Source organism: Toxorhynchites rutilus, chromosome 2 (assembly GCF_029784135.1).
Source record: "Toxorhynchites rutilus septentrionalis strain SRP chromosome 2, ASM2978413v1, whole genome shotgun sequence".
NCBI lineage: Eukaryota > Metazoa > Arthropoda > Insecta > Diptera > Culicidae > Toxorhynchites > Toxorhynchites rutilus.
The window spans coordinates 141,122,283-141,148,456 of NC_073745.1; the positions used below are offsets into that span (position 1 = coordinate 141,122,283).

General features: G+C 37.8%; 1 protein-coding gene across 9 annotated transcripts in view; it reads right to left on the reverse strand.

The window, feature by feature from the left end:
• Window positions 1-545: 545 nt before the first annotated feature.
• LOC129770491 (ecdysone receptor) overlaps window positions 546-26,174 on the reverse strand; it is a 680,728-nt gene continuing 655,099 nt past the window's right edge. For 8 of the 9 annotated variants that reach the window (XM_055773363.1, XM_055773359.1, XM_055773361.1 and 5 more), the window contains 6 exons: window positions 23,097-23,270; window positions 22,722-23,032; window positions 22,507-22,653; window positions 13,346-13,498; window positions 12,364-13,285; window positions 546-12,305 (listed from right to left, as the gene is read on the reverse strand). In XM_055773363.1, coding sequence (XP_055629338.1) covers window positions 12,485-13,285; window positions 13,346-13,498; window positions 22,507-22,653; window positions 22,722-23,032; window positions 23,097-23,270 — 1,586 coding nt within the window. In that variant the 3' untranslated portion in view covers window positions 546-12,305; window positions 12,364-12,484. Of the gene's footprint in view, window positions 12,309-12,363; window positions 13,286-13,345; window positions 13,499-22,506; window positions 22,654-22,721; window positions 23,033-23,096; window positions 23,271-26,174 lie in introns of all 9 variants that reach the window. The other variant, XM_055773362.1, reaches the window with a different exon arrangement.

Consider the following 26,174-nt stretch of genomic DNA (forward strand, 5'->3'; position numbering starts at 1 on the left):
CGTTCTTCAGATGCGTCTTCTCCTGTAGATATGATCACCTATAAAAAAAACAGTGTTCGTAATTTGATATCGTGATATCGTCATTACGTTTAGTATAATAAATATAGATTTCGGTGTTACAATTCGAATGCTACTACACAAAAAAGAATTACACAGGAACAGGGCGTTTACAAAGTGCTTACCGCGCAACAGCAATTTATAAAGAAAAATAATGGCTTATCAGTTAGTTTCTCACTATGCCTGATATTGCTATAAGAATAGGATGTTACGGATGTTACGATGACGATATTGCAACGGATGAAAAAGATGAAATTGTAATAATTGTCTAACTCTTGTCTTGTCTGAACAAGATGATGGGATTGAGTAAAATGTTCTTTTCTTGTTAAAGATACCTGGAAATGCACTGTTCAAAGGACAATAATTGATCACGATCCTCAATTCCATACCAAATGCTCTTCAAACAGATATAGAAACGAACAGAATACAAACAAAATAAAACTACTACAAAGCTAGAAAAACACAATAGTAAACAAAAACACAGCTCGGAAATTGTTAAAAAATATTTTATTACAAAAAATAAAATAAAATAATATAGCAATAATAATAGTAACTAATACAAATATTAATAGTATTTGAGAAATTTCTTATTTTGCACATATCCCAATTCTGTCTTATCAAGTATTTACTCACTTTTGCTCTGCACTCACAGTGTGTATGTGTATGCGTGTTGGGTGGAAGTTTCATGTTCCTACCCAAACCGCGTCTCGCATACACCACTCCTATCTTGAAATTTTCTTTTCATGTCGTCCATACCATTGATTGAAAGCTTTCCACGAGATATTTGCGAGTCGTTTGCGGATTCCGCCCCTGCCAGCACTTTTGCTTGACTCTGTTTTTTCTCTTTCTCTCTGTCTCACTGTATCTGTGTGTTTTGTGGTTTTGTGAATCAGTCATTTTCATCTGTGTGTTTGTTTCCTACGTGTCTAGTGGGTTGTCTCTTATTCTACTTCCTTGTAAGGTCTTGTTTTTACTGGTTCCTGGATTTACTACTCTTTTTTTTCTTAATTTGCTCTTGATTTTCGATTTGCACTTCACTCTAACAACTGCACTTTATCTGTCTTTTGTATTCGTTTGCTATAAAAATCAGTTTTTTATTCCGCTCTCTCTCTCTCGTCCTAGTGGTTCATATTCTCCTCTTTATTGTTAAACTTTTTGTTCTATCCTTTGTATGTTCATTCGATCATTATTTGTGTATGCTTGTGTGTCTGTTTAACTCTTTACTAAAGGCACCTCCGTTTCCGAAATATAATCTTATTCATCAAAAACCGATTTCCTACTTGTTTTTATTTTTTTTTCTTCGTTTCTCTCGTTATCCTTTGTGTCGCGTCTGATTTAGACTACTCATTCTTTTCGTGAAGAGAAGTAAATCCTGCTGACGAAACTGATTCCGTTGTTACTTGTCAGCATTGGTTGCGTTTTTTTCCCTCTCATAATTGGAAGTACATTCTCCCAGGCAGGCAGAAACAAACCATTAATTGACTAACTTTGCTCATAACATTTTTCTTCCTTCTGCTAACTCTCGGGGCTCGGGTAGAGGAAACAAAAATCGACAAAAGAGGTACGCTAAAAAATTTACTAAAATATTTTGATACGTGCGAGTTTCACTTCCCTTTCTCTTCTTTGCTACTTATACTTTTGACGTCCATTTTGATTTCAGGCGAAATAAAGAAGGCCATAAAGTTACACGGATTAAAAAATTTTCCTAAAAGTGACCTCTGTCCAAAGAAACACAAACTGCGGCGGTGTGCCTCGACTCATCACAACACACACAGATTTCTCGCTTTGTCCCAAAGCAGCGACAACTTCCGCAACAACTCTCATCGCATTGCCACCCCTCCACATGATCATCATTGCGGCAGTTTAGTTTTGTTTTCTTTTTTGCATTTTATGATTTCCGTTTTGGGAAACCAATAGATATTGCTTACGAGTCGCCTCCAATCGTACGTTTCCTCTCTCACTCACAAACACTCCTCTCCCCCACACAACAGACACGCGCACTAATATATTCAATATATTCAAATCTGATTGTTTTCTTTTCTAAAAAGAAATAAACTTAAACACGCTAGGTTCCTCTATCCATTCGACTATGAAGAGAAGGCATAAACAAGGCGTTGTAACTTTAGCTAGATAATAGGTTAGTTAAATTTACACTAGGAGCGATCATCAGTTGTGGATTAGAGCGAAAGGTGCGGAGCCCGCGATGCAAAACGAAAAACTTAAAAGAACGATGTAAACGAAGAGAAGAGAGTTGGGCGTGAAGGACTTAAACTCACAAGTATACCGGAGCTTGAGAGGAGCATTTGTTTGTTTGTTTGTCTAAACTTGGAATTTCTATCGACTACTGTTGCGCCTAGTGCTACCTACAGCTTTCGATTTTATACACAAACAATAATTAAACCGAACGAATAATACAGTTACTATTTACAAGGAGTGTTCTTTTTGTGTTTTCAAACGTTTGATTTTGTTCTGCTCCTGTGTGACACACACAGTGCAAGATGTACACACACACACATGCGCGCGTTTACGAGAATCGCTCTCACGCACACACCCCACAATACGTTAAAAAGATATTGGGCCTGATCACGATCGTCACTTCAAGGTGAAAACGAAATGAAGTGCATATAACCGTGCATACAAATCATTTCGTTTTCACCGTGAAGTGACTTTCCTGATCAGACCCATTATAGCGGGTGAGGGTAAGAAATAAGAAACTAGTAAATCCTCTGAGTTTGTTTTCCGAGCAGCGACTCGAATGAGTTGGATTGTGGTGGATTGCTGTTCTGACGAACGGTTTGTAGGTTTATCTCATGGTTTAGCTGACAGAAATAGATCAAAATGGAAATGGATTCATCACAGTTTTACTGTCAATTTCAAAGAAGAAGTGTTGCGAATTCAGGTTACTTTTTCCCAACGAATTCGCGGCGGCTTTCCTTTGAAATTGACATTGGAACTGTGAAGAAACCATTCCCAATTAGAGCTGCTACTTAAGGTTGCCGTACACTATTTGCCCGGAGGTCAAATATTTGATATTTTTTGACAGATAAGGTTTGATTTGATATTTGTACAAACACTATTTTGTTTGCCACTCTTCAATTTTCAACAGTAGTAAACAATATCAAACACCGAACATGGAAAAAATCAACTGAAATATTCAAGGTAACCTAACTATGTACCGACAGGTTCGAAGAACAGACTGAAAAAATATTCTAGGCATCCAATAATTGAATATTTGCTTGTCGTGTTTTGTGTAGAAAATATATGATCAGTACACGTTGACCAAATTTTATCTGTCAAAAAGAGTCAAATATTTGGCTTCGGTCAAACAGTGTATGAGCACCCTTAGAATATAGGCTGAACAAATTTGTAAACTCAGTTATTTTTTATTCGACGACGAAAATGAATAAGACAATGTTTGATGCGACAACGAGCGCAAAACTTTGTTAGTTCAATTTTCTACGAGATTGAATACAGAATTTCGATAAACTCCACAAAACATGAAGCAAATATGAGAGTGGGTTTCAATTAGGAATAAAATCATTGGAAGTTGGCTACTCGTCTACTTTTCTGTATAAATCACAAAAAACATACACAAATGAGAAAAAAGAAAGTGGAATAATTCGTTTTTGCCTTTTCTTGGCAAACTGCTCACCTTGAATTGAATTGTATTTTTCTTTCTTAATGGAACCTCACCTTTAGTCTCTATCCAATAAACATTTCTAAGTCACAGAAAAAACTGCCAATGCCGAAAAATAAACAGACTTCGGACGAACAATCTACAGCTTTGGCCATTAGAAAAAATGGCTGAATTTGCTCAAGAAAAGAATTGAAATAATTGTCTCACTTTCATACGCCTCGTTCGCTCATCAAAGTTTTTTGGGGATCCCCAAATACGAAATGTACGAAATGAACGCATGCAAACTAACTCACTAATGTTCTAACTGTTCAGCATTATTTTTTGGGATTATTTCTAATGAGCAATTACATTCCAAATCAGCCGAAAAACAGCAGATTTTGACGCGAACCCATCCGATTTTTCTAAAACATTGTACATAAGATGGTAGCCACCCAAAATCACAACGTTCATTACCAGATGATAAATTTAAAACACGGCGGGCTTTTCATAAGGGTGTATTCAAAATATTTTTTTTTGCAAAAAAGTATAACTCGAATCCCGATGCCTGATTTGAAAAGGATGTACAGAAAAGTTGTTGGAAAATTTTAATTTAGAAAAACTAATATTTATTTACCACCGTTAGAAAATCTAACTAAAAAAAATTAATTTAATATTAAAAGTGTTCATAACGCAAAACATGTCACCTTCGATATATTGTTAAATATTTTCATTAGAAAGCTCTATTAATTCAACAAAGTTTAACGTATAGTAGAGCCGTGTCGGACTCTCAAGAATGAAGATATGATTGTTTTTTTAAATTTATGAACATTCAATACTTTGCAAAATCGTAACCATTTAAGGAAAGTAATATGGAAAATAGTATCTACATGCGCTTCTACAAGAAAAGCTATGTTTAACGTTTTATCTTAGGACTAACCATTCTCGAAATATTACAAATTCCATTTGATGATAGGGCTTTCTAGTGAAAATATTTAACAAAATATCGAAGGAACATGTTTTGAGTTATAAACATTCTTAATACTGAATGAAATTTTTGAGTAAGATTTTTTAACGATGTATTTTAAATGGTATTTTTCCTAAATAGTTTATCGATTTTCTTCCAATAACTTTTTTGTACATCATGTTTGAAGCAGACATCTAAATTTGGAGTTATTATTTCTTGCAAAAAGTGGTCAATTATTCCCTTATAAAACGTCAATCGTATTTAAAATTGGTCATCTGATAATGAAATTTTATGATGTTAGGTAGCTACCAGTGGTAGTGGTAGCCTACCACCGTATGTACAAAGTTTCAAAAAAATCAAGGAGGGTCGAGTCAGCGGCTGACTGATCTGGTGTGGAATTACTTTAATGGAATCACACCCTAAAGCATGAAATATTCATCACCACAAATAGCTCAAATATGATCATATAAATAAATTAAATTCTGTATTGTAGATGTACTCACGGACACGGATGGATTTTTCAACAGATGGCACCACTAAAAAATGAACAAGATTCATTTCTGTCACTGGCTTATGAGTGTTTCATGACGTTTCGTTTATTTGTTCACAAACTACAGTTGTTTAAGTATCACTAACTGAGCATTTGTATAGAAAATGGAAAAAGAGGAATATCAAACAATGTTTCTGGATGAAAAAAACTCCTGGACGATCAATGCTGATCAATGTGAAGCTATTCCTTTCAGAAGTGTGCGCGTTCAAAGAACGGTGCCCCGTCGCGTCGAAAACGGACATCGTGCGGCACTTTGTGGACGCCGGATACTCCCGTTTCGATATATACAACATCTTGGCGCTATTGGACAACAATCAGAACATTGAAAGCAAGCTCGGTTCCGGACGGCCGACGACCCTGAGCGACAAGAATCTCCAAAGGATGCCGAAGAGGAATATCCAAGGAAAAGTGGATACATCGCTGCGTGCGCTTGGCCGGGCGGTCGGTGCAACCGGCCAAACAGTGAAAATATACCTGGCGAACATGGACATACATGTCGGGGGCGGAAGTTCTGTCCACTGGTCTCATAGCTGCAGGCAATGACGCAGCGGCAGCGGCTGAACAAGATGGTCAAGTCGATTTTCCCGAAGAATCGCGACGTGGCGGTGGTGATGGACGACGCGACCTATCTCAACCTGGATGGCAATGCCTGGCAGGGCACTTCGTATTTTACTTCCCCCACAAAGGAAGTGAGCTCCGAAGTGAAGTTTATTTCAAACACCAAGTTTCCCAGGAAGGTGCTGCTGTGGCTCGCAATCAGCGAGAAGAGGATAAATACCATAAGGGCGAAGACGCGGTGTTCTAGCCGGATCTGGTGTCGTCCCACTACTCGAAGCGATCGTTAGAGATGGGGCAGCTAAATAACGATTTGGTACCCAAGTCGGCGAACTCGCCCAACGCTCCCCAGCTACAAACCAGTTTTGTCGCGAAACCTGAGAAGGAATTGGTAAATGAAACGAAGAAAGAACTCGTCCGCCATGGCGAATGTTCCGGTTAACTGCCGGAAGGCCGCTCGCAAGGGCGTAGATTTTTTTGCAAGTAGGCTAATATAATTACCTTCCATGGGAAATTTATCAAACTCAATTATCTGTGTTAGCTATTTTTTTTATCACCATCCGAAAAAAAATCCATTTTTTAATGCAAACGTTAGCTGTCACCTTATGTATAACGTTTAAAAAAATCGAAGAATCGGGCCAAAATTGGCTGACTTGACGCGAGATTGCTCCATAAACTTTAGTCTTGAATATACAGTAGTCGTTCGATAACTGGGAAAGAAGGGAAGCCTAATTATCGACTTCCACTTTCTAAATAAACCGGCAAGCAAAACGTCAAATAAAATCGTCAGGAACTTCAATAAATTGTTCCTTTACTGTTTCTCTGTAAACGAAAATCACTTTTTTCCGCAAGTGGTGAAAACAATCCTCTACGGAAATTTGTCTCAAGATGATTTCGTATTATAATGATAAGTTTTAGTAGGAATAACAGAATATTCTGAAAAAAAGAATATGTTCGGGTCAGGACCACGAGCTTGAATTTACTAAATAATGCCATGCAAAATTTTCATTGAACTTTCAGCAATTAAAAACTTCGTTTGGGCCTTTTAATCCGATAGAGAATAATTTGGATTCCAAACTCGAAGAAGGTTTAGCATTGAGCTCGACAACAGGTATGAAATATAATCTGGGTAAATTATTTTTCTTTAATTTATTCAATGTTTGCGAAAATAATGACAATTTTTAAAACTTCTTTAATTACATTCGAATTCCCCTCACAGCAAAATATTTACGTAGAATATGACAAATTGCTGCTTCCAGTAAAAGCAGGTCAATCTATCGAACGGCTACTGTATTTTTCATTCGATTGTTCGTCCATGCCGTCATTTATTTGCATACAACATTGTACTGAACCCAAAAATTCACCCACCATATGTGGGTAGCTGAGACACAAACCTCGTCTGAAAGGAGTTGGTCTGATGAATGGTAGAAAATTAAAACGGTCTCGCGTTTGCCCAACAATTACTCCATGATAATTGTGTTATTTTGTTCAGCATCTATATTCCTCTGAAAAGCTATTTACTGTTGCGTATCTAATTACATAAATTTTGCCTTTGGTCCACTATTTCAAAAATTAAATCGTGTGCCAAGGGATATTCTAAATTGAAACACTGAATAACCTTGTGTGGCGATGAGATGGCTCGGGTCCCAGTATTCCCAAAGGCAAATTGAGTAAGTATAATTTGTCATAAGATGAGATCTGTAATCAATCGTTTCCTCTTGTGTTGTCGGTTCGGGTATAGATTGTGAGTTAGAAGTTAAGGCTGGTTTAGAGTTCCGGTGAACGTGAACATGAACACGGTGGTGAAAAAGTACGATTATATCACGGTGAGCAGCATTGTGAACAAACATCTCAGAAAATCGTGGTGAATAAAATGTTGTTCACTTTCACATTCACGTTCCCATTGAATGTTCGCCAGTAAACGTGAAGTAAATAAACAAGTAAAGCTTCAACAAAGTAATTCAGATAAAATATACAGTTGTTCACGAAGCAACGAAGTTTTTTGACACGTGCAGAGATCCGATTGAATGAAATTGCATTAATATGAAAAAAATCACTGAAAACTCGAGAGTTGCTTAACGTATCCTTTTACAGTTCACGGTGAAACAATCTTCAGAATGCCTTGCGACATTCGAACGTGAACATGAACGGGGAAATATTTTAACGTCTATATTCCACTGTTTTTGCGTTCACGTTCACCAAAGCCGGCGAACTATGGTGAATCTTCTCCTTCTTCTTCTTCTTTTTGGCTTTAAGAGGATTTAAACTTTTCAGTTCATTCGCCTCTAATCTATGGTGAATTCACCAACATCTCGATTCCACGGTGGAAATTCAGAACAGTAGCGAAATATTGAATTAATCAATTTTTATCACTATGAATTGTGTTTACATATGTTTTTCGACTAGAAAATGTTTCTTCTTATCGTTTCAAGTTGTTTTTCCCTCGTTTTATATATGACCTGATGAATTATCAACAAAAAAAATGGTTGTTCACGTTCACGAGAACTCAAAATCTGTCTTTAGGCGGTTTCTGAGTAAATCGAGGGACTTTGCTATCTCATATCACATGCGGTACAGAGGGCCGAACGGCATTTCACGAGGAACACGAAATGAAGTGTATATAACCTTGCATAAAGTTCATTTCGTTTTCAACGTGAAGTGGCTTTCGTGATCAGACTCAGAATAAGTGAGAATGTTTCGAGAACAATAAACAATAAACATTTTCATACACCAGTTCTTCTACGCAGTTTATGAAACATGACTGTTATGCGAGAAAACACCGCTTTCAGGGTGTCATAGACTTCCTGGAATTATAGCACGGTTCGAGAATTCAAATTTAAAAAAAATCTTTTCAGACCAGGTGAGAAAAGTTATTATATGAGTTAGCGACAGCCCAAACGTAAACATAAACAAGGAGTTAGCAGCAGCCATAACCGATATCGCGAGAACGGAGCTCGCCAGCATAAACATAATAACTCATCAAAACAACGATATGAGCTAGCCGCCGGTCAGCATTATTTCAAGGACAGAAATCAGGCCACCCGAAAAGATAAACACAGCACGCAAGCTGACTTTAGAGCTTAAGATCAAATTGTATTTTAGTCTTTAAGCAAGCGTGAATAAAAGAGCACAAGCTCTAGTAAAATATTTTTTTTAGTTCTTAGTGATCCGAAAATATTAACTTATGTAACATGATCAAAACATCGACATGTGAGAAGACTCGTTGTCATGTTGAAGGATACAATTGTCTTTGACGGAGCATTCCGACACAAGACAGACACATTTGACGGAAACAGGAAGCCATCCTCAAATTGTTTTTGGATCACTTCTTCTAGAGAACTTCATTGAATAACGCCTTCAACAAATGGTGCTGAATTTTCGACTAATCGAGTTTTTGGTGAGGTCAACGACAGATACTCATGCCACTAGCAAACAGATCAAAGCGTCTTTCGAACAGCTGACTGTTGAACATGCTCGTTTTTTTCCTACTCAGGAAAAACTTCTCTCGCTTTAACAAGTCTGACTCGTGGCGTGAAAAAAAAGCTGAAAAGCCACCCTCGAGAACAGATAATCGGATCAATCATAAACATCAAGATCCCAGCTTAATTTTATTGTGCTAAACACACGAGATATGCGCCTACCTACGTAGAACATTGGGAAACGAGTTTTGTCTATTCGAAAGATGAAAAATATTGACAACCAGTGGCATCAATTTGCAGAACGTGAATCTTTCAAAACGATTTTCCCTCAACCATCGACCATTCCTCTTATTGTGGAATTGATTATCAAAAAGTAATGACGAATTCGAATCAGTTTAGTGAATAATATAAATTATAATGACAGGTGAAGTAATTCGATAGGAACAAAGCGAAACTGTACACGCTCTGATACCACTGCGACAATATTTCTGTCCTTTCAAGCTCATGCTTTTAAGGCCAGAGCTCCTTTCCAATGTATTCTTTTTCTGGGACATCGATTCTTAGTTCTTCACTCACTTCTTCTTCTTCTTCTTCTTGGATGGAATTAACGTTCCCAGTGGAACTTTTTCCTTCTCATCGTGAGTATTACTTGCGTCATTCTATTAGTACTACTTAGTTGAGATTTCTATCTCCCGGATCTCTGTCAGTAATCAACATGTTGAGCCTTTGTTACAGTACTTCAAACGGTGAGACTTATAGCGAATTCGTTTTTGTTCAGTTTCAATCCCAGTGCCGCACTAACTGCTGTCAAATCGTTTTTTTATTCACTCAGTTTCACACTCAGTGCCGCACTAGTTCGCCCCGAAAACTGTTAGTTTCGCACTGAGATGTTTCACGGGTTGGCACTCGGGTTCACCAATACAACTATACTGAACTGTCATGTTCCGAGTATTATTTTGGAAAATCTAAAAATAAAGACTATGAAAATGGAAAACCTGCTGCTTTTGCTTTTGTATTATTGGAATCGTAATCCAATTCGGATTCTGATTTCGAGGAGTATATTCGAGTAGACGGCTATGTGTGCTTTCATTGGGAGGCGAAAATAATGATGTATATTCAGGTGGAATAAACACGCTTTCAAAATCAAAATTATGAATGAAAATTACTTTACTTTAACGTATCGAATATTTATTCTATGTGATGAAATAAGAGGTTTTTTCCGATATCGCAGAAACATATTGAACGAAAACTGTGTTTAATGATGATTTTATATTATAATAGTAATTATTTTTGGAACAAACAGGAAATGCATCGACAAATGGTTAAATGAGTGTCAACACTGCATGTGTTAGGTAATCAAACAATATGAAGTAAAAATTTTCATTCAAAATTTAATATTTTTCCACTGCACTTGGCCCTACTAATCTGATAGAGGATAATTTACCTCCCAAGCACTAATATCGCCACCAGATGTCGACACTGTACATTTGTCGTCGCAAATATAAACAAAGCAGACTATATAACGCACACCAACAAACCACCGCATTCGTGAAACTGAAAACGTTTTTTTATTACAGAGTCAGTTTGGCACTGATTTAGTTTTAAAAACGAATTCGCTATTAGTAATTGGCACCGGATTTAACCATGGCTTTGTGCTGAGTTTGAAAGACCGAAAATCAACTTAAAATCGGACAATTTGCATTGGCTGAGTTTTTGTTGTTGTACATTTCAGTACATTTTTGATCACGAGTCGGATTGACGACAATTTTTGACGCAACCAATAACGAATACTTTTAATTCCCGTAAAACACATTAAGTTTGTGATTCGTTCTGCACTGGATGAATTCAAATGTAGTACATTCTACACTTCGAATCAGATCAAAACTGAAAAAGGCGTTGATCGAAAAACAAGATAAAAAAAGAATTAATAATTTGAATTCGTCTTTCAGACACTAATCCTGCAATCCAACTCATTCACCGCTGTCCTCGAGTACGGTTTAGCAGACTCTGTATGTATATTCATAGTATCCACTTAACAGGTCGTAGAATAGATGTTTGTTTTATTTTTCTACAAAGTATTTCCCCATTCCACTTTGCACAAATCGGAAACAAAAAAGTGTGCTGAGGATGTGTTAAGTTTAGTTTCAAACCGCTGCTTAGACAACGCAACGGTAAAGTTTTAAAAAAACGTCAACGTTTTTTTTTTCTTCGTTTTCAAATTTACAATTACTTTGTTGGTTTGTTTGTGTGTAGGTATGCTGTGTGTTTTACGTGTGTGTTGTTCTTTTTTTGCTTACAAACTATGAGAGATAGATTCATTCCCTTCTTCAAAAACAGTTTGTTCCTTCCTAACGCGAATAATTACTTACATCTAGTATCTCTCTCTCTCCTCTCCTAATGTTCATCATTAAAACCTAGAAAATGTACAACTTGAAGTTCTTTCTCTCTGTGTATGTGTATGGGTATGTGTCCGTTCGCTTCCTTCAGAACATTGCATACACGTGTTCCACCACTCTGATCATATGTTTTGTTTTTACCAATATGATTCACATTCTCTTTTCATTCGTTCAACGCATTTTGTTTGTTTGTTCTCATTTTTTGTTTCCTCCACTAAACTAATATAGTATCATCTTAAAAATATTAACAAGTCACAGCCAAACGATCCGAAAGAGGTGTCTCGGTTGGGGGGCGGCCACTCCTTCTAGATGACCTCGGCTCCCTCCTCTCTCTCCCTCAGCATTGAAACTCTTTTCCGAACTCGTGTCTTCGGAACAGAGGGGGAAGAGCCGGATAGACAAACAGAATGGTAGTAGTGGCTAGTATCCGGTGTTGGTATTGGTTTTTTTGTTGTTGTTGGATCCCACTCTTTTGCTCGAAAAGAAGGGGAGCAAAGCTGGCAGCATTTGTTTTGTTGTTGTTTCATCCGAGCATTAATTAATGTCATGATGATCAGCGGGCCCTTTTACTTGCTTCTTTGCGCACAAACATCAAACCTTGATCCCTCTTTCATCTCATCTTTCCTTACCATCTACGTTGTTGTAAACTCACACTGAATACACACAACAGTGTGTTTTGTTTTTTTGTCTTTGTCTTGCGTGTGTATCTCTGTCCTGCTGGATGCTAGCCAGGATTTCGGTGTGGTTTCTGCTGGAAAATGCGAAAATAATAAGCGAATTGACTGAAGCCAGACACCGACACTCACCTTAACTCTCTACGATAAATAATATGTCCTCCCCGTGGAAGGGCACGTCCTCTACGATCGACTCGGTTTCGCTGGCCAGCAGTGGAATAGGAACCGGCCCGGAAACCGTGTCCTACACTAGCTATACCTGATCGAGCATGCCGAGTCCGGAGACGTTACCACTACTGCTACCGTTGCCGCCGCCACCACCAACACTACTACCACTTCCTCCGTTGGCGTGAACATGCTGGAGCTGACTGTGCTGCTGTTGCTGCTGCTGATTTGGCGTTAATTGCTGTTGCTGCCCGTGTGAACTAACATTATTATTACTATTACTATTATTACTACTACTGCTGCTGCTGCTGCTACTACTACTACTGCTGTTATTATTACTGGAGGACGATGATGATGATGTCGATAACTGCGTGGAGGTTGACTGTTGCTGTATTTGGGCCTGCATCGAGGGCGGTATGTCCTGGACGTCCCAGATTTCCTCCAGGAACCGCGGCAGTTTGCGGTTCTTCAGTTTGAGCGAGAAGCACATCTCGGAGTTCTGGTTGCCCAGCGTTCGTAGCTCGGTCAGTATCGACAGAAGCTTCGCAAATATCACACTACACTTTTGATCACCCCCGTGCCTGTTGAGGATATAGATCCGCAGCGTATCGATGTAGTAGCTCTGGATGTGCTCCACCAGTTCGGCCTGCTCGAGACCGGGCCGATCGGAGAAGATCACTATCGCCGTCAACAGCGCGTACTCCACGTTGTCCACCGTGAGCGAGTACATCTGCCGGCAGAAGTGCAAACTGTCCTCGATCATGTCCGCCATGCCGGCCATCCGGTACGAGTCTCGCGTGTACGATCGATTGTTCGCGAACAGGATTGAATCGGTGGCGGCATCGTAGCGGCGGGCCATTCGCAGCATCATCACCTCACTTGAGCAGGCCTGTCGAAGATCATTCGTATATAATATTGAGATCAAGTGTTTGTAAACATTGAACGTTACCTTCAGCAACGTTATCTGGTCCTCCTGTGGAATCTTGGTAAATGCTGGCAGTCCCTTGGCGAACTCCACGATTAATTGTACTGTTAAGATTGTGATTTCCGTTATGTGCCGGAAGTGCACGTCATGCTGATCCTCTTCCTCGTTGGGTGAGCCCTAAAAAATCGGTTTGTTAGTTCACTTATCCTCATTTTATTAAAAGAAAAGAATCAAAAGCAAGAATTGGGCGGTTGTATACCGATACTCGCAAAAGGTTAAGATTCGATTAATATACAATTCAAACCAACGCTGAGTTAATCAAATAGTCGGTCATTGTGAATGCCAGTGAATACTAGAGTCTTGGTATCATGGAACCAACGATGTAGGACCCGGATAAGAATTTTGGTGACCAAAATCATGAAAATATAAAAACATATTCGATTCGAAGCCGTCTTAATTAGTACATCAAATTTCATTGTACGAATAATGTAAAGTACCCAATTCCAAAATGAAAGATGATTGAAATGGAGAACCCAACACTCTTGTATTGTGCTACAGGAAAACATAACACCGTTTCCACAATAACATGTGAATCATGTTACTCAAATGCTTGATAAGGGATGGACCGATAAATGACCAGAAAAAATAAAAAACAACTCTTTGTTCAAGCTATTCTGATTAACACTAGATTGCCCAAGCAAGTCATTTTGACTGTTTTTCAATTTCATTTAGAAAAATAATGATGCCACATTGTGACACAATTTCTTAAAAAGTTGTGACTTTTTGTACAACGTATTATTACGTTTATCAATGAGTTTTACAAAAAGTTCACATTCTAGCAGGTCATCAGCTTATCAAGTAGTTATGTTATCTGCCTAATACAGACAAAACTTTATGAGCGAGTGTTAGGATCACATTGCAAAGTAGTAATTTATTCATTCGAAATATTAAAACGGCTAAATGATAATGGTCATAATATTGAGTTCCGACATTTGTATTAGCTACAACTAAAGTTTGTGCCAAGTTCACAGCTGCGTCAACCACACGGGTCTGAATGATAGACACAGCATGTTATTTTGTTCTCCCAATTCAAGAAAAACTTCAACAACTTTTCTTAAATGATTCCGATTTTATAAAGTATTGAAATTTCATAAATTTTCAAAAAATCATATCTCCATTTTGGCAAGATAGCTACGGCACCACAGTACGTTAAACTTTGCTAAATTGAAAGGGCTTTCCAATGAAAACATACAAAAAAATATCAAAGAGGAGTGTTTTGAGATATAAAAGTTTTTAATATTAAATTCCATTTTTTGAGTATGATTTTTGAACAGTGCATTCCTAAAATAGTTCATTAACTCCACTAACTTCAACTTCATACTTCAAACATCATATTTCCAACAGACATCTGAATGTTGAGTTACGATTTTTTTGAATGACCAATGATTTTGAATACGCCCTTTTAAAAAATCAGTCGTAATTTAAATTGGTCATATGATAATGAAAATTGTGATTTTGGGTAGCTTCCATCATATGTACCAAGTTTAAAAAAAAATATTTTTTTTTGTTTTTAAGCCGATTTGGCATGGAATTGACCAATCTGATGAAAAAATGCTTCCACGCATATGGTTGAATGTCAACAATGACAGATTGAACATTTTATTTGTCTTGTACTCTGTTTGCCCTCAACCAGCTCTACTTCGAAAAGTACACTACGTAGGACGATGCCTTCGATTAGGTTCTTCAAAAATCAAAATTTACAATTTATGGTAAATTATTGCCCAATTGGACTTCTGGATAAGCAACTTGAGTCGTGTTCGCTTGATGTCATGCGCCGTTTCCTTCCTCATTGGATATGAGTCGTCTTCCCTATGAAGTACAGGATGAATATTTGGACATTGAATATGTGTCAGCTTCGTACTAAAAAATTGGTAGCTTAAACGCAGCCGCATTAAATGGGTTTTTGAATTACACACCAAGGTAAATACTATGAAATAGAAACGACGGTTTTTATCAATTTAAACGTTATTTATGTATCATATTAGAAGGGGGTCGCCATACACTCAATTATAATCATAATATATTGCAAAAGTTGGTTTGACTGCTTTAGAAGAACGCATCATCATTTGTTTGCTCAAGGTGTTCGGTAAAATGAGAAAAATACAGATGTGTCACATTTATTTGAACAAACGACTATTTAAACATTTTATGAATATGTCATTGGCATTAGCAACAAATGTGTAATGGTTAAAATGAAAACTAAAATCATTTCCATTTTCCCACACATTTGTTCTGCTCATTTGTTAGCTTTCCTACCCGTGTCGTCAATAACGAGCGACTTATCGACCAGCAACGATGAGGAATATTTACCTAGAGTATAAAAATTGAATCGCACTAAGGCAAACTTTCAATATCGCTTCTGTTGAGGAAGCTTTTGCTTCTGTTGAGGAGAGTGCAAAACGGAGAGAAGTGTATATATATATTTAGTCCCATCAAGCCATCGATATATGACTTTGTGTGCGCACGTGCGTGTTTCATAACCTGTACGTACAAATAGTACATCTTCGCTACGCTACTAAAACTCCATTTGAATCTGCTCCGGTGTGCATGGGTCCTGTCGCGGTGCAACAATCGCCTAATTTTTTGATGCTATGATGGACAATTGTTTGGAGGCGCAAATCATGCAGCAGCGATAATATAAACAAAGAGATCATAATGAAGCAATCATCTTCTCGAGTTTATTAAAATTAACAGAAAGAGGTTATTTTGTTTATTTAGTCATCAAGAAAATAAATGTCGTTCTGGTACTGTGTATGTAATTTGGTTTCACATGTCAGTAGTAAAACTTTCTCCACTTCTTCACTTTCTCCACGCTGTGCTTATCTAGCGCATGAGGAAGTAATGCAACTTTTGACGTAGAACTACGTATTTCAGGAAGGGTGCCATATCAGAAACAGGTCACGTTTATGTGAAATAAAATTAACGTTAATAACTATTTTCACAGCGAACAAATTCTGATACTTTGCATACCAATGGAATCGGAAATTCTCTAAGATTCGTTTTATTTACTATACAGTACAATCCACTAATGCCTAAACAGTTAAATTAATGAAAACTGGAAGCATTCTCATTTTCCAATACATTTGTTCTGCCGATTTGTGTGCATTCCCGAACAGAGCTATCAATAACGAGCAACTGATACATTAGTTTCTGCCCATTTTCAACATATTTGGTTTAAATAAGCCATCCGCAATTTGGAGCCATCATTCTTTGTGTGGACACCGACTGGACAACATCGTTGCTGGACGAGCTGAACAACGAGGGATCGAGTGACTTTCTCATGGCAATGAGGGTGGAGGTGTAGTGTAGGAATAAAGTAAAGTTTTTCCAAGGGCTTTTCACAAGCTTAGAGATGAATGAACTGAAAAAATTTACAATCTCTATACACCCAGGTTTTTTTTACGCGGGTTACGCGGTTTTTTTAATTGGAAAATCGGCGTAAAAAACCAGGTCACCTAAAATCTACGTAAGCAACGTTATAGAGTGCGGCACTAATTTCCGTCCTAAGCGCTAAGCTCTATCGCTAGCACTGATAACACTTGGGAAAAAATAGAGTTTTGTTTTCGTAATTATTGGTTGTAATTATTTTTCATAGTTTACATGGTTTCGGAACCAAAGGCACCATATTTTTTCATATCATTTCTTGAAAGCTGAGGTTTTTTTCACATAACATATCCGAATTTCAGAGAGGTGACCTTTTTCGTGTATGAGTTATGATTTTTCAAAGATAACATGTTTTCAGTTTTCTTTCAATATTCCTATGTGACTATACTACATCTATGCAATTAGAATCCAATTTCCACGCAAGTGTGGTATTTTTTCAAAGAAAACCAACTCATTGGCTTCAAATTGATATATTGATCATCGGTCAAGTATTTCAAATGTATGAATTTTTGAAAAAAAGGGGAACAATTATTTTTCATACCATCGGTTGACTTTGAAAAATCATAACTTGAGAACAAATAAGAACGCCTCCCTGAATTCTGGATATGTTATGTAAAAAATCCTCAGCTTCCAAGAAAAATTGGGCTCTTGGTCCCGAGACCATGAAAACTATAAAAAACAAATCTTCCCGGATGAAGTTCTTGCTATTAATCTTTAAGTATATGGAAGCTATCTTGAGCTTTCGCCTGCACAAATTTCTGCCCATACCACGCATGAAAAAAGTTAAAAGTATCTACCAAAAAAAATTCTGGTGTTTTTTCATGCATCTTTCACAGTTTATCGTCAATGACGAAAACACTGTATGGGGTTGTGACCACGAACGCTTTTTTAATGTAGGACTAAGAAGAATTAATCAATTCGATCGCTTATTACTTCGGATATTTTTAAGAAGCATCAAATTTTTTGAAATAATTTCTTACTATAAACTTTTGGTGGTCCTCAAAAGGCCGATCAGCTGAACATGGTTGTTTCATGATTTCACGATTACGAGAATAATTAGCAAACATGCTGACTAATTGACTGACTATATCCATAGTCAGTTTGTAATGACTTTTGACTTCTTCGCGCAGTTTTTCCGCCAAAACGACTAAACATTCAGTCGGGCGTTTAGTCGCTATCTCCCTCTACCGACTCGACTATATCATTTCATTCTTCCCAGTCAAATTGTCCTCATCGCATTTTGAAGTGACTTCCCCCAAAATGAAATTCGTTCCTCTCTTTCCCTCTTCCATGTACATGTGCATGCATCGATGTTTGAGTTCAACGAGGTTTGCCATACGCTACAGGTGAGCTAGATTCTTTTGTATCGTACACGGAAATTACTTACACGTATAAAATAACGTGCAGTGTGTGTGCGCTATTTTGCACGCCTAATACTAAAGGTGGGACCAGAATGCCGCGCATGCGTCGCGTTGCGACAATTATGCTTTGACACTTCATTTTAAATATTGGTATTTCCATTTAGTCGAACCCAATAATGCGTTGCGTCATTAGCACCGTTGTGCTAAACGCTAACATTTGTTCTAAACTGCTTGCGCCGAATTCGCGATGACAATGGCATGGTGTCGACGTCTGGTGGCAACTTCAAAATCGGGCCATAATTTGGGTCCCAAACTCGTCAGTGTAATCTCTATCAGATTAGAAGACACGAAGCCGGTTTTCAAATTCTAAAATTTGAATGAAAATTTTCACATCATGTTATTTGATTACTTGAAACACGTGTTTCTGACTTTCATTCAACCATATGGCTAAACAATTCCAACATTGTTGCTGAATTTTTTCATTATAATACAGAGTTGTCTTCATAAACAATTTTCGTATGAGACTTTGCAACAAACAAAAAATGTTTTTCATTAAAATAGAATACTAGTTTGATATGCAAAAGCTAATTTTCATTCATAATTTTAATTTTGAAAACGTGTTTATTCCGACTGAAAATCAGCTATTCTTTCACGCTCCCCTAAACTAGTAAATGAAGCTCAATGCCGCCAGCGCGGATATGTCAATGTATTGTTTTTAAAAACATTCAACTGATCCGTAGACACAACAAGAACAAGATTTTCATACGAATTTTATTTTGTTTTTGTTTACATGAAAAGTGGTGACGCGAATGCTATATTGTGACTGCAAATCAACAGACTGCGTCGGGCGAATGTTTTAGTACAAAACGCAAGCAATGACAGCTGATGAGAAGCAACGCACAACGCGGCATTCTGTTTCTACCTTAACTAATACTAACGCGAGGACCTTTATAGCATACTTGATAAATGTCTAAGTTCGTTGGTTTAAGTTCACGATGGGTAGACAATAAACCGTCCATTGATGGGGTATCTTCTTTTCTGCATCAGAAATCATGTTTTCGTTCCTCTTTATATGGACGTAAAGATTGTGTACGCGGATATGAATTAGTGTCAGGGGAAAATGGAAGTGTGGATTGAAGTCAGTTGAATGAAGAGGCAGATTTGTATTCATTAGTCGAGTCAGTTAAAATAACCACAGACTGGACTAGTTCACCAGTCATCCTCGCTAGTCAACGCTAGTCAATTCATTTTCTAGTCTTTTTGTTGGCGGCGACTGCCGAAGCAGTTCTAGTCGAAGCGAAGCTGCTGAGAGTAGAGTCGGTCCTCATTTTTCATTTTCGAAGATTTCGGGCCCTGGTATGGAGAATGGGAAAATGAGGATGCTTCTGACGGATGAATGAATTTTCATCAGTTGAGGCCCTTTACAGGCTAGGGAAATGTAAAGTATAGAATATCAAAAAAATCTTAGAGGGTTTCCGATTCGATTGGTATGCAAATCATCAAAATACGCTCGCAGCAGAAATAGTTATTATTTTTTTTATAAAAAACTGGATTAAACTGGATTATAGAACCAAAAAACACATTTGCTGAACTGGAGAGCTTGCATTGCTTGGTCTTAAGCTCAGGGCGAAACATTAAGTTTAAAGGATTTACATCGTGGAGAAGCAGTACAGAAAACCCTTTTTTGTGCGGGGGACAGAGACCGCACAAAAAAATTGCATAAAAAAATCGTACAAAACATCCTCAGTAACTTAAAAAAATCGTGTTTGGTACGCAGTTTGAAAAAAGAAACTTGTTTATGTGCCGTAGATAGGGACCGCATAAAAAAAGTTTCTCCTAGAAAATAACCCAAATCCTAATGATTCCATTCGTGATCAACATTCGATTTCCGTTTTACACATTAATAAGCGGCCTGCTCACTTGCGCAGATCATAAAATCAACTTTTTGCTCCTTTCAATAAGCCCCTACTGACACCTTAAAACAAACAAACATGAGAAACATGAGAATAGAAAAATAATTATATTCGAATCTCAGAACACAATGTAAGATCCAGTCAAACCGAATTAGTGTTGAATTAATGCTACTAGAAGTACCCAATAATGTATCAACACACTTACTCTTACCTCCTATGGTTTGCTATGTAAGATATTATGACCGGTTGAATAGAAGGTATTGGGATGTTCAATAGAATAGCTACTATAATCATTAAATGATACTTAAATAGAAATTAAATTTTCTGCAATTCCATGAAAATCCCTAATGTGATATCAAATCACATACCAACCGTGTGCCACAGGTGTAAATAACTTATCTGGCACAAAGGTGGTTGTTCGAATGCGAATATCCACTACGGAGATTCGAGATAAATGCTTGTTAACATTCAACATTCCACATTTAATATTCGAAACAAAAATGCGTAAAAAATGTACATTGAATTCGACAAAAATCATCTCTTTTCAGGTTTTTGAGAAAACTGACCTCTCATAGAGATATTACTCACTAAGTCTGTAGATATCGACACCGTACTTTCGTAGCCCTAAATCGGACAATTTCTTTCTCGAGTTTTGCTCTTATCAACACATTCGGCGATCCATTTTTATTTATATAGATAGAAAACGATATAGGAGTGCGTTTTATCACATTGAAATTCATTTCCACTTTCGAACGAAAATCAATTTCGTTATCACAAACATCAAATGGACTAACAACGCTTGTCAATATGTAATTGTAGAACACATGCGAATTGAATTTTTTGAATTTTACGAATTGCGAATTGATTTTTTTGAATTTTTCCTTAAGAGTTTCCCGAAAATCTTCAATTGTCATGTTTGGGAATATGTGTATTATTTTTATGGAACCCGCTCTCCATTCCAGAGAAGGGAGGAGTGTCTAACCACCATAGAAAAAATTATTGCGCCCTAAAACCTCCATATGCCTTATTTGGTTTCGTTTGCTTGATTAATTCTCGAGTAATGCAGGAATTTATGTTTCATTTGTATGGCTCGTCATTTTTTCAAAAAAGGCTAACTAAATGGCTTTAATTTGATGTATCGATCATCCCAATCGGTCCAGTAGTTCAAAAGTAATAAATTTTTGAACGAAGTCATTTTTGGAAAAAATAAATGAAAAATGATTTTTTGGACCATCGGTTAACTTTGAAAAATCATGACTCAATAACGAAGAAAAACGCCTCTCTGGTTTCGACATATTTTATGCGAAAAATCCTCAGCTTTTCAGAAAAAATATGAAAAAATATAGCGCCCTTGGTCCCGAGACTATGAAAACAATAAAAAACGAATACAATCAATAATAACGAGAACAGAACTCGAATTTTCTGCAGGTGTAGTATTTTTTCAAAAACGGCCAGGGTATTGGCTTTGATTTGATATGTCTGTTGACGTTTCTAGTGTTCGCTAAGAGATATGAGCAGGCATATTAGAGTTAGCTAAAATCTACTTTAGACTCGATTTGCTTCTATAAAAGCTCAACAGTAGATTTTATATTATCTGTATTTTATATGTGTTGGTAATTGCGTACAATAGGGGAAAGTAATGCTTTGTGCTATGCAAGAGCTTAAAGCTACTTTTCAAATTCACTCCTTTTTTGTCTCCGTTGCTGTTCAGTTCGGCCACCGAATATATAATGTATAAATTTATGTAGTTTATGTATTAAGTTGTATTAAATATAATTGTTATCCCATGCTCTAGGGAACAAATCGCGAAGTGAACGAAAGCTGCGTCACGGAATCCGGTACAAATCGAAACACGATCACTTATGCGTCGCAACAATGTCGATCATCTGAATCGGTCCAGTAGTTCAAACGTCATGAATTTCAAAAAAGAGTCATTTTTGGAAAAAAGAGGAAAAATTTGATTTTTCGGCCCACCCTAAAATGGAAATGGCCACCCTAAAAAAAAAAACGGGTCTAATGGTTTGCGACAAAGAACAAAATTTCCACTTCCCACGAGAATCTGAGAACCACTATATCGGTTTGGCATGGAATGGCTGTATAGATATGTCGATATCAGAAAACCAGACTTCGTACCATTGTTGCCATTCATTCCAACCCTGAAACCTCACAGGTTCATTATTAATTCCATTCTAATTAGGTTTAATGCCACTGCACTGACTCTCATTGAAACTATGTCAACAAAAGATTTAACTGATCGTGCAATAGGTGCAAGCATCTTTTAAAAATGAAAAAAGATAGGAAAGGTTTCTTATCAAAATACGACCATGAGCGTGGCTATAAAGGCTAGTTTTTATCCGTACTTTGTGTACAAACCGTTTATCAAATTGAACTCGTATTCTCAAAAAAACATATTTTGCATTAACGCAAATTCGCCACTATGAGTCCTAGTAAAAAAATATCAACTTACGATCATTATCCTTTTGAGATCTTCCTCCGAGGGTTGTTCATAGCCATCCTGGTACCAGATTAGCTTGTATATGACGGCCATCTGGTTCGCCGTCAATAGAGGTATATTTCTTAGCCTATTCTCGTTCAGCAGCTTTTCTGGTAAGAGCTAAAATTAAATAAAAAAATAGTGGCTGACTCTTAATCAATCTAGTCAAAGCGGCGTCATCTCCTTACAGGTATCGCTGCGTGTGGCGGTGGATCACATTTCATCAAGACCGGCAGTATGTCCGTCTTGTAGGTGTTGTTCGTTGTACTAACGGTTGCGTTCGTCTGCAGCTTGTCCTTCTCCTTCTGGGCCTTCTTCTCCTTCCGCTTGATCGCACACTGGTTCTCGGGCACCACACACTCCGGCCGCATCCCGACGGCGAGACACTTCTTGAGGCGGCACTCCTGGCACTTCCGCCGCATGTACATGTCCATCTCGCACGCATGCCCAAACTTGCAGCAGTAGACCGCATTCTTGGTTACGCTGCGCCGGAAGAACCCTGTGGAAACAGAAAGCCGGAGATGGTGAGTGGTTAGATTGGACCCTGTCGCACTCATACTTACCTTTGCATCCTTCACAGGTGAGTGCGTTGTAGTGGTAGCCGGACGCTCGGTCTCCACACACCAGACAAAGTTCTTCCTGCTGCCGCGGGGTTGGACCTTTCTTCTGCTTCTTGGCGTCGTTACCGTCCGGCGTGTACCCATTGAGACTGCTGGAAGGCGACAGATCTTCGCGACCTGCAAAACAAACAAACAAGAAAATGCGGAAACGATTGATTAGAATCAATATTGTCAAAATTTGCATTCAATAACGCGATGATTATACTTTTGAGGAAGCAGCGCTGCTGACCAGCAGCAGTCGGAATTGCATAATTTATTGCAGTATTATTGTTCTAAGACCACGTGCCGCTGGTTGGGTGTGAGGGCTGCGCTTTTCATTCATGAATGGAATACGTGATGGTGGTTAAGGAGATTTGATGGCTCATCGCCGAGTATGAATATGATGAAGACAGAAATCACAAAGCATCGCGCAACCCGATACGATTTTGGGTATCCTTTCAGATTCACTTCTAAATTTGGAAAATCATTACTTTTGCATAGTATGATTCGAATGAGTATCTCCAAATCAAATTTAGGATTCCTCGACTAATTGTGGATTCATTTAAATCTCAGTCCAAAATCCGACTGGACGTCAATCCGCCCGAAAGGTCCAAGGTGATTGACTACTGATTGCTGGCATTTACACAAATAAATATCCAGGAAGCCAGCATCTTCGAATGGTATAAAAACAAACTAGCCAGTGACCGCGCGTATCGCGTCGCGTGGTCGCCACGAAATCCACGGAACGGCGGAATGATTGAACAGATTTCGCAAGGTTAAATTCTAATCGCTCGCATTATTTGTTCGCGGGGGGAGTTGTTGTATAATTGGGAACTGTGTTTCGAACGGGAATCACAGATATAAGATACAGACCGGTCTGTTCAGATCGTATGTTGTACTATGTTTGGCGCGTAGGTAAGAATGTGTAACGATCCTCATTTAGTTTCCGTTCTAAATCATTTTTGTTACGTGTAAACGTTTTGATACATCTGTTTCAGTAACTCCTGGCACGTTTCCAAATTCTTTCAAAGTTTGAAAAAAGTTTTCATGCAAAATGCAATTAATTCATCATCTTAGAATTTATTCGATAGGCTTGGCTTTTCTAAGAATCAAAGTATTGTAAAAGTGTAAGTAAAAATTGAAACAAAATATAGTTATTTGATCCCGATTTCAAGCGGACATATTTTCATAATCTGCGTCCTCATCTATGAGCCTCCGATCAGAAGTCACCGAACTGATTCAAGGCGTGTTTTTTTTCTTCCTTCGAGCAAACCTTGTTTCGACCGCTGTTGAATATGCACATATCAGATTATTCTACGTGATACACAGCAAGGTATTCAATCCGAGAGAATGATGCCCGAACAATTGAAATGTGTGACATTTACAATCTCTTCACACACGGCCCAAAAAACAAAACAAAACAGCATAATCGGGAGAAATTTGACGAAACAATCATTGCGTAAAAATTGTGACTCTTGCGTGTTTACCGAGTGTGTGATGACATACTCATGAATTGTAGATCAGTTGAATTCCGTAACCTCTTTATGTTATTGTTAAATTACAGGATATTTACTCATAGAGGAAGCGAGCGCAACGATCACCGATAATTTTAATCTGCACCCAGTGAAGATTTAACGATCGATCAAAAGGCAAGAGATGGAAGCGATAAGGGCTACTTGCCAGCCAGATGAATTGGGGCCAAAGTGGGGGTAATCCCGATCCTGTGGGAAAAACCTTTTGCATTTCTTCGTTGGAAGCGATAAGTCACCTAAGTTCTTTTTTCGCCCCGTGTGCGGGTCTATTTTACGTCACGGAAAAATAATACACGACCGGGTCTAACCTGTGCTCTGGAAGATAGCTAATCGTGAAGACAAGAAAACTCGAGCCATAAACCATTTTAATTGCCATACTTTTACGAGTACGCGCGCATAAAGAGATCACAAGCTTTTTTTTTGTGTGTGTTAATATTTTATTGTTTGCTCTTCTGGACAGAACAAACAGAACCAGTGACGACAATTTTTGAAACACGGAAATGCACATATTTGATGGCATCTTTTCGCTTTCCACGCGTTCTAATTGTTGGACATATGTTGCATTTGTGCGAAAGAGGAAATTTGTGACGGAGAGTTCTTGAAAGTGCGCGCATTTGCATTTCCAGTTAATTTTATTGCGCCGCTGTCATCTAGTTTTGTCCGCGTGATCGCGGCTGTTTTTATGTTAGTAAGTAAAAGATCGAAAGCGATGGTAATTTTTGGTAAGAGATGAACAGTAATGATCAATCATTGAACTGATTCCGAAAACTTCTGAACATAGACGTATCCGTACTGAACGTACAATCATCCTTTAACCCATTTACGATCAACTGTTCGAAAAATCGAACAGCAACTTTAATCATTTTCATGTCCTTGAAAAGCCACCATATGGTGATGTTTTTGCACCAAATGATAGTTTAATTAACTAGCTTAAACATATTTTTTCATTAATTTTATGAAACGTTATTGGGCAATAAATTAGGTTTAAGTTAAAAATATGTGTGATCCTTTTAGCAGAGTTACTGTGATAAAAGAACACATATTTTGATGTAGGGCAAAAACAATTCGATTAAGACTCCTACAGAAAAAAGGTGGGAAAATCGAGTGTTTAAAAAATGAATCGTGACAACTAAAATATTGGAATTTGTTTCTCAAGCCGTCAAAAATAAACTCAAACATACTTGAAGAAGATCAGATTTATTGAAATTTAAGATACCTTATCCATTGTTCAAAAAATTAATGAACATTTGAAAACAATCTGTAACCAGCTTGTTCGGCGTAGATTCCGTCTGATGTCGGAACTGGAGCGTTCTATGGTTTTTATTTCAACTTTGCGAATGCATCTATTGATTGTACCAATCAACTGTTTGCAATTCATTGCTCTGCAGTTATTTTTGTACACCAAGGAACTCAAAATCCCGATGAAATCTTCGATTGGGGGACACTGAGGCAGAATTGTCGGGTTGAGATTTTTTCGACACGTGTTGTCCATCTGCACGATGTGTTTTGT